Genomic DNA, 8,061 nt, shown 5'->3' on the forward strand with positions numbered 1-8,061 from the left:
GTTTATGCAAATGAAATGAAAATTCGGAGGTGTGTTTAAAATATAAATGAAATTGTAATACATGTACGTACTATTCTGTACTAGGCAAATGTACTTATATAATTTGTAACACAATGTTTTTTCAGAGTAGATTATCATGTCAAAGTAAAATTGCTGAGTGAATCTGCTATAATATATATTGAAACCACTGAAGCTTATAATTTTCGTTACTGTAAAGGAAATTTTAGAAATATCAACCCATTTCAAATGGTTCGACTGAACTAATTAAGTCTTCCCATCTTCTCCTCCCGGTAGGAGTATGTTATTTTTTCATTACATTGTACAGATCAATATGAAATATTTAATGTAAGTAGGAAACAAATTTGACATATTTCAGAGTCAGCCTAATTCAGGTATTCTCTGATAGCAGATACTAAAACCGTGATATTCCACAAAATTAGTACTAATCTGATGTACATTGTATTATGATTCCTTATAGACCGATCTCAAAAATTATTCATGTATTCATTGACCCCGTGTCACCAACGCGAAAACGAGGCTAAACTAGGTCATCAGCATCCGGCTGCTATGGACGCCTCAATGGCGGAATCTCCATCGATCGCGAAACGAGATGATTACTGTTGCGTTCCGCATTGTAATGGGAATGCAAGGATTCACAGGGAACTAAGTTTTCATCGTTTCCCGTCAACTAAGAAAAAAGATCTAAGGAAAAGATGGATAGTTGTAATACGTAGAGATGAAGGACCTTGCTTCAAGGTAAATGTTATTGTTAACGTGACGACACAACCAGTACTGAAGTAGCTATATATAGGCTACCGTAACGTGTTAATTTTCACATAGGAAAGTTTAAGAACTTGTCGACCTATTTTCCTTTATTTTTTATTTTGTTCAGCATATAAAGAAAAAACACGGAATCCCATTGAAGTTTCAATAATTCAAATGTGGAATATTTCAATGTTTATGTGGATGAAAAACTATATCCACATTCGTAGACAGTTGTAAACTTATGCCATTGATGACTGTTAGACCTACTGTTGTATAACCATTGCCTTTTTAGATCGGTAGCAACACTGTCGTGTGTTCAAGGCACTTTAAACAAGAGGATTTTCGATGGACACTAGTAAGAAAATGTCTGAAATCCGACGTTGTTCCATCTATATTTCCTTGGACTACAACATCAACAACAAGGAAACCACCCACACACAGACACAACGTGTTGACAGAATTACCCCAGACATCTAATGCCAATGACCATACAGATCCTCAGACAGAAAATCAGGCATCTGAGTCAATAGCACCCACAGGGTAAGTTGCAAGTAAATAACAGAAAACAAAGGGTGTTGAGATTGTAACTTAACATGAAAAAATGCAGCGGCCAGACCGAGGTTCAAACCCGGGACCCTTCAAACTAGTAGACACGGACACTCTACCACTTGAGCTACCTGGTCACATATGATCGACCCAGTCCAGTTCCGCTACAGTACTTTACCAAATTATTTATTGATTAATAGATAAAAAAAATAAATGGTGGACATATGCATAGTCCACATCATTCATACTTCCTCTGTTAATTAACAATTTACAAAGTTGGTAGGTCAACTTTTAAATTGAATTTTAAAAATAGATCTAGATTCAAGCAAACATTATTATCTCTCGAGTAGATGGAAAATGTACTGAGGAACTTTACAGCTTAAATTCAGAACTGAATTTTCATTTCAATTAATCATACCAATTAATTTAAGTTTGACTTATTTAATTAGTGTTTGGGATAATTTAGTGTGACATTCTGAATAGAAGTTCTTTTTCACAGAGAGAAAAAAATCTTAAAAAGTCAATATGATGAATGAAATAAAAATAACTATTGACGCAGTGTCTGGAACTTGCCATTTCTGTTAGGAGTTTATCGAGATAATCAATTAATCAAAATGAATGTTGTAGAAATAAAACAATGAGGTCATTATATAAACAAAGAATGTTAACTTATGATTATATTTGTTTTCAGCAATAATGATATCCATGGGGATTGTAATAGGAGAATTTCAGAACATGAGAAAACCATAGAAGAACTGGAACTTGGACTTAAAGCTAAAAATGAAGAGATAGAAAATTTGAAAAAAAAACTTTCATTGGAACTACAGGACAAAAATGAAGAGATAGAAAATTTGAACAAAAAACTGTCAATTGAATGTTTTGGAATTTCAAGATTTTCAAGTGATGACAATATGATAGAGTTCTATACTGGACTACCCACATACACCTTGTTTCTGGCCTTTTATAATGCTGTTAAGCCAACAAGAATGAGAAGCATCTACTATACACCAGCAGAGGAAATGAGTGCACGGGGAAGGCCGAAAGCTATGGACCCAATAGATGAGCTTTTCATGTTTTTGTGTAGACTCAAAAGTGGTTTCTTATCAGAGGACCTTGCTGTGCGTTTTCATATACACAAATCTTCCGTCAGTCGTAAAATCATTACTTGGGCAAATTACTTATACTTTATGTTAGGTGGCATCAATATTTGGCCAAGTAAAGAAACTGTAGAGTGTCACATGCCTCAAGACTTCAAATCAGCTTACCCAAACACACGCATTATCATTGATTGCACTGAGATTTTTACTGAACGACCCTCATCTCTCGCCTTAGCTTCAAAAACTTTCTCTACCTACAAGAGTCACAACACTTGGAAAGGCCTAGTAGGTATAGCACCACATGGCGCTGTCACATTCATCTCGTCGCTGTACTCTGGATGCATGTCTGATATTGAAATAACAAAGAACTCAGGATTAATAGAACTGCTTGAGCCTGGAGATGAAATCATGGCAGATAAGGGCTTTGTTCTTAACAAAATCCTAAAAGGAACCGGAATAACTATAGCCACACCTCATTTCCTGTCAGGTGATGGTCAGTTCAGTCCATCTCAGATAGAGGACAATCAGAAAATAGCCTCATTACGCATCCATGTTGAGCGTCACATAAAACGTCTGAAGGAATATAGACTTCTTCAGTCAACTGTGCCACTATCTATTGCAGGATCAATTAACCAGTTCTGGACTGTTGCAAACATCCTCACCTTATTCAGAAGGCCATTAATCAAACAAAAGCATTAAAGTTGTTAAAAATGTATTATTCAATTGGTAATCATGGTCAATAAAACATACATGTAAACAATTGGCAATGTGTTTTTACATACACATGTACTTAAAATTTCAAGGAAACAACTCAGTTATTGTTATTAACATTAACTGATTCAAAGATGAATTAGATAGATTGGGTGTAGGGTACATATGGCAATATGAATATAGAGTTGACATATTCTAACTCAAATAATATTGCAAGAAAAATGCATCTAATTTGTCTTTAGCTCCCTGCCAGAATTCTGCATCAAACCACACAGTCTCCAGATGACTAGCATTCTCCAGCCACACATAAAAATCACACCAGCTTAAACCGGTCACTGCCATCTGCATCTGAATTTGATAATGATAATTATCAGTTGTTTTTAATTTTCTCCCTCCGTTTTCCTCCTTTAAACATTTAACATCCTGCAGATCGTCAGTATTTGGACACTTAATTTCCAGTAACCCATAGGGAGGGTTTCGTGATGGGCAGTAAACCTTACGGTCAGGTGTTGCAGCCAGCCAAGGGCAGTAAGGGCTCACAATGACACCACATGGATAAAGATTCACCCTATTTTCCATTTCCTGAAAAAAAAAATTATAACTGTTACAGAAATAATATACATAACTTTCAACAATAAACATTAATTTCACACTTTGTTATAAATGCCCGAGTCATTTAAGGACACCTCAAGAGATGCCAAGACTTTGAGGTGGCATATGACTAGAAAACCCAACAGCCTTCAGTCCGAGTACCTGCCAGCTGATTTTATGTGGGATTTTAATAACTTATAATTATGAATCAGCATTATATTTTTATTACGTCATCAGAGCAAAAAAAAAAAAATAGAAAAAAGGTTGAGGTGACTCCATTTGTACAGGATGTTGACCTACCTATTATAGTACATTTTTTTTATTTTTTTTTTTTTTTTTTTTTGCAATTATATTACAGTTTACAAATATTTTACGACATCATTGAGATCATTGCAACATCAATTATATACACACCTAAAAGAAATACCACCAAGAACCTTACCTATCAGTTTAAAACAGGAGAACCAAAATAAAATTGTTACCTGACTGTATGCCTGGGCAGCTGTAGATTCACATTCAACTCCCCTTTTCATAGCTGCTGACTGATAACTTCTAGCTGCCTTCAGTCTTTCTGCTAGTTTTTGGCCATCTGAAAAAATTGAAATTGGGTATCAATTACCTTGAAAATGTATAGATCTATGAAGATAAATTTTAAGTACATTAAATACTTAATACAATAAATGTGTTTTTTATTTTGTTTTTAGGTGTCTTTATGTTAAACTGTAACATACTCCTAGACAGACATATATTCCATAGTTGTACAAAATGAATCTACAGAAGTATTTAAATAATAAGCTGTATTCCAATGCAAGGTCGGAGGACCGGAGCTTAAACTTTTCGCAATAATTTGTTTCATGGATATGTTTTGTTTTATATCCTATTAACGGCTTTTGTTATAAATTAATTAATAACGGGTTAGGTCTAGGAGGTTGAGGAATACTGGAGTACCGGAGAAAAACCACCAACCAACAATCAATACCTGGGTCCAGTTTCATCAATATTCCCTAACTTTAAGGAATTTTTTAACTTAAAATTCTCCATAGAAAACATTACAGAACCTGAGGAAACCTTCCTTAGTTAAAGAACCTTCCTTAAATTCTGTAATGCTTTCCTATGGGGCATGTTAATTTAAGGAATTCCTTAAAGTTAAGGAATATTCATGAAACTGGACCCTGGCAAAGTTCTGCCCCTGTATGGGTTTTGTACTTACAACCCATTGATGGAGGGCTAATGGTAATATGTCAGGAAATTTTATCTAATTGACCTCCATAACCCCAATTTGAAGCAAAACAGAAACAGAAATACCATTCCTCTACCACTATTTTACATGAAAGTATTGTCAATATATACCTGCACGTCTTTTAGCTATTTCTCCTGCATTGGATGCAGTCAATCTCTCACTCCTTAGTTTGTGCCATCTAGGATCCTTAGATTGACTTCTTGTGCTCTCCTCTATTTTGACACATTCAATTTCTGTGAGCGTCAGAGATTGAAGAAGTTTCAGATGTGGTTCCTGCAGGACAAATGGCACATGGGTCTCCATCACATTCCTGATTGGAAGCTGAGGAAAATCATTAACATCTATCAAATTAAGAAGGTAATCTTGATCACTTGACTTCTTCTGCTGGTAGCTAATCACACTGCCTTTAGGAAAATTGCCAAACCCTGTATGTACCATATCTGCTGATTTGGAGGCTACAGTTGGGAACAAAATGTCCATATCACCAATGTCGCTAAGGAAGCTCTCCATATTGAAAGTCTCACCGACATTACTTGGATTGTACAGAGTTGACCGGATACCTTGAGTAGCCCTCTGTGGATCCTGACGGTCATATCCCTGAATGACTAAGTTGTCAACCCTGTCCCCTTTCAGCTTTTCTCCGCGAGGAACATGCCATGTCTGAGGCAGCGAGGTCTTGGCAACGTCTGTAGGTATAAGAACTAGCTTCATCATTTTATAATGAGCTAGTTGATATAGTAGAGCAGTGATATGGCCACAGTGTCCACTTTTTCCAATGGTACACGAACAAAATGCAGAGTGAACATTGTCATGAGTGATGAGAATCTGAAATATAAACAAATAACACATCTCACTGAATGTTAGCTGCAATATTGTAGCTCAAAAGACTTTTAGACAGAAAATGGTGTCGTCTGGCCGAAAGGTGTAGTAGGCCGGGTATGTATATTCGGTTTAACGGAGTGTATACATATGGTGTGGAAGCCAGAACCTGGAGACAAACCAGTACCTTTGTAATTAGGATAAATTTGTGCAATGTGAACTGTCAAAAACCTCTTTTAAAAGGCTGGTTATAATTACATTGTGCCTTTAAACTCTTTCCTACCTAATATCCTTATACATATACTGTATCTTTGTACATATGTACACACTTTTTATATGCTTATGAGAAATATTGATAATTGCCTGAGTTTTGTAAGAATTTAATTTAAATCTTTATAGGTCGACTAATGCTGTATACATCAAATATAAGATCTTCCTCATCTGATGGTCAAAATCAAGATACTTGAAAATTATATATAAATATATATAAATAAATTAAAACAAACAAAAAAACCCAGCAAAATCCTCTTACCTTAACATCATGAGGAGAATCATTTTTCTTTTGAGATCTGAAACATTTCCCTTTCACTAGGCAACCAGTTTCATCTTGGTACACTGGAAAATAAGTCATCAGTCAAACAACTTTCCTGATAGAATTTCATTTAGGTCTACCCAACATCAAGAACACCAAGTAATTTTTCATGAATTAAAAAAACGGCTCAGAGTTTAAAACATCCATGCCATCAATTTAAAATATTAAAATATAGACATTTATAAGGGCATATGGCCTATGACAAATGTCTGTACCAAAGACATTTGTCCTAAAACAATATTGTCCGAACTTATAACCTGATGCTATATCATCTGATTATAAACTGTGATACTCGGACGAAGTTTCCTCGAGCCCCTGTGCTCCAATAATACACTTGTAACAGTTAGCTTTACCGGAGAGTCCATGTGACTGGTGTAATTTCCTTACAGATTTCCACCGTGTACGATTCTATTAATAATTACTACAGAGATACCTATAAATCTCGGATATTTACCTATTATTGATACAAATTATTTAATAAAGAAACGTGCCATTGCTTCATACCAAACAACGTTCAATTAGGTAAAACCGATTTAACAGTTAGGCCTAGTGTAATACAGCTGCCTAATATTCCAACTTACCGGCAACAGAATGCACAAATTCCTCGCTGTAATATTTGAAACCTTTGGTCATTTGTTCCCTCCCGGAACTGCTTGAGCTTTTCTGGATAAATTTCTCAACAAAACTGAACGATATGTCCGGAACAAGCGATAAATCTCTGGTGTAAACATCACCGCTCATGGAAGCCGCCATGTTTGTTTACGAAGAATGCCTTGCTTAGCCTCGTTTTGGATATTGATGAATATTCATGATTATCTTATTAAGATCGGTCTATACGTCCCTGGAAACAATCCTTGCTCCAAATTTTGCTGAACAACTTTCCATAATGTTTAATAAGAAGATATTTACAAATTGTAGTTAGAAAAGGACACTGATGACAATATCTGTCATTTAGGTAACTCGTGCCGTTACCGTTTGTTAATGTTGTAATGTACTACAAACTTGATAGACATAGAGAAAAAATATTAACATGTTTTGACAAAAAACATCCTTCGTGCCATTTACATGTCGTTTAGTTAATTAACTCAGGTTATTTAGTTCTTTAGTTAATATATATACATTCATGTACTTGAAACTTGATAAAGCATATACCGGTAAACAGCTGATAGCTGACAGAGATTTTTTTTTTCTCTCTTTCCCTCTCTTTCCCCTCTTTCTCCCTGATATGTTGCCAAAGTAGTATTCGTGAAGTTATGAAGCATGAAAGTCATCCTTTATGACAATATACGTTAGTTATATATGTTACAAAAAACGGTCTGACAACCATTAAATTTTGTACTTATAGATAGTATGGTGTTCTTAAACTTGCTAGATACATTTTTTGTTAAAAAGGAAATCCTTGATGTCATTCATATTAGTCATTAAAGGTCAAATACGTGTACGGTATCGCTTAAACATTATATGAGATTTTATATAATATAACCAGTAAGTTTTTTCTTGATATCTGAAGAATGCCTGTTTAGTTTTTTAACAAAAAAAATCAATTTAATTTGACATTACAAGTCACCATAATGCTGAAACTTTTCTTTATATAAACTTGACAACATAAAATACTTCCTCTTTGATTGAAGGTTCTGCACTGAAATGCATTATGTGTATTTAGAATAACTTGACCTGTACAAAATGTGAGAAAATAAATC

At 34.9% G+C, this 8,061-nt stretch overlaps 2 protein-coding genes across 2 annotated transcripts; one reads left to right on the forward strand and one right to left on the reverse strand.

The window, feature by feature from the left end:
- The first annotated feature begins 476 nt into the window (after nt 1-476).
- On the forward strand, nt 477-3,168 carry LOC138308471 (uncharacterized). Its single transcript, XM_069249454.1, has 3 exons — nt 477-756; nt 1,058-1,305; nt 2,003-3,168. The coding sequence occupies exons 1-3, from the start codon at nt 499-501 to the stop codon at nt 3,105-3,107; spliced, it is 1,611 nt and encodes a 536-aa protein (XP_069105555.1). The 5' UTR covers nt 477-498; the 3' UTR covers nt 3,108-3,168.
- Nucleotides 3,104-7,196, reverse strand: LOC138308472 (uncharacterized). Its single transcript, XM_069249455.1, has 5 exons — nt 6,943-7,196; nt 6,302-6,384; nt 5,061-5,775; nt 4,193-4,299; nt 3,104-3,701 (listed from the first exon to the last, which is right to left on the reverse strand). The coding sequence occupies exons 1-5, from the start codon at nt 7,112-7,114 to the stop codon at nt 3,315-3,317; spliced, it is 1,464 nt and encodes a 487-aa protein (XP_069105556.1). The 5' UTR covers nt 7,115-7,196; the 3' UTR covers nt 3,104-3,314.
- Between the last annotated feature and the right edge of the window lie 865 nt (nt 7,197-8,061).

This window comes from Argopecten irradians, chromosome 15 (genome assembly GCF_041381155.1).
Source record: "Argopecten irradians isolate NY chromosome 15, Ai_NY, whole genome shotgun sequence".
Classification (NCBI taxonomy): Eukaryota; Metazoa; Mollusca; class Bivalvia; order Pectinida; family Pectinidae; genus Argopecten; species Argopecten irradians.

Excerpts from the sequence above, each read along its gene's own strand:
- LOC138308471 (XM_069249454.1), top strand. The coding sequence starts at position 499 with ATGTATTCATTGACCCCGTGTCACCAACGCGAAAACGAGGCTAAACTA. Across the intron at positions 757-1,057 it reads ATGAAGGACCTTGCTTCAAG|ATCGGTAGCAACACTGTCGT; the intron begins GTAAATGTTATT and ends TTGCCTTTTTAG. Across the intron at positions 1,306-2,002 it reads GAGTCAATAGCACCCACAGG|CAATAATGATATCCATGGGG; the intron begins GTAAGTTGCAAG and ends ATTTGTTTTCAG.
- LOC138308472 (XM_069249455.1), bottom strand. The coding sequence starts at position 7,114 with ATGGCGGCTTCCATGAGCGGTGATGTTTACACCAGAGATTTATCGCTT. Across the intron at positions 5,776-6,301 it reads ATTCTCCTCATGATGTTAAG|ATTCTCATCACTCATGACAA; the intron begins GTAAGAGGATTT and ends TTTATATTTCAG. Across the intron at positions 4,300-5,060 it reads AATAGCTAAAAGACGTGCAG|ATGGCCAAAAACTAGCAGAA; the intron begins GTATATATTGAC and ends CAATTTTTTCAG.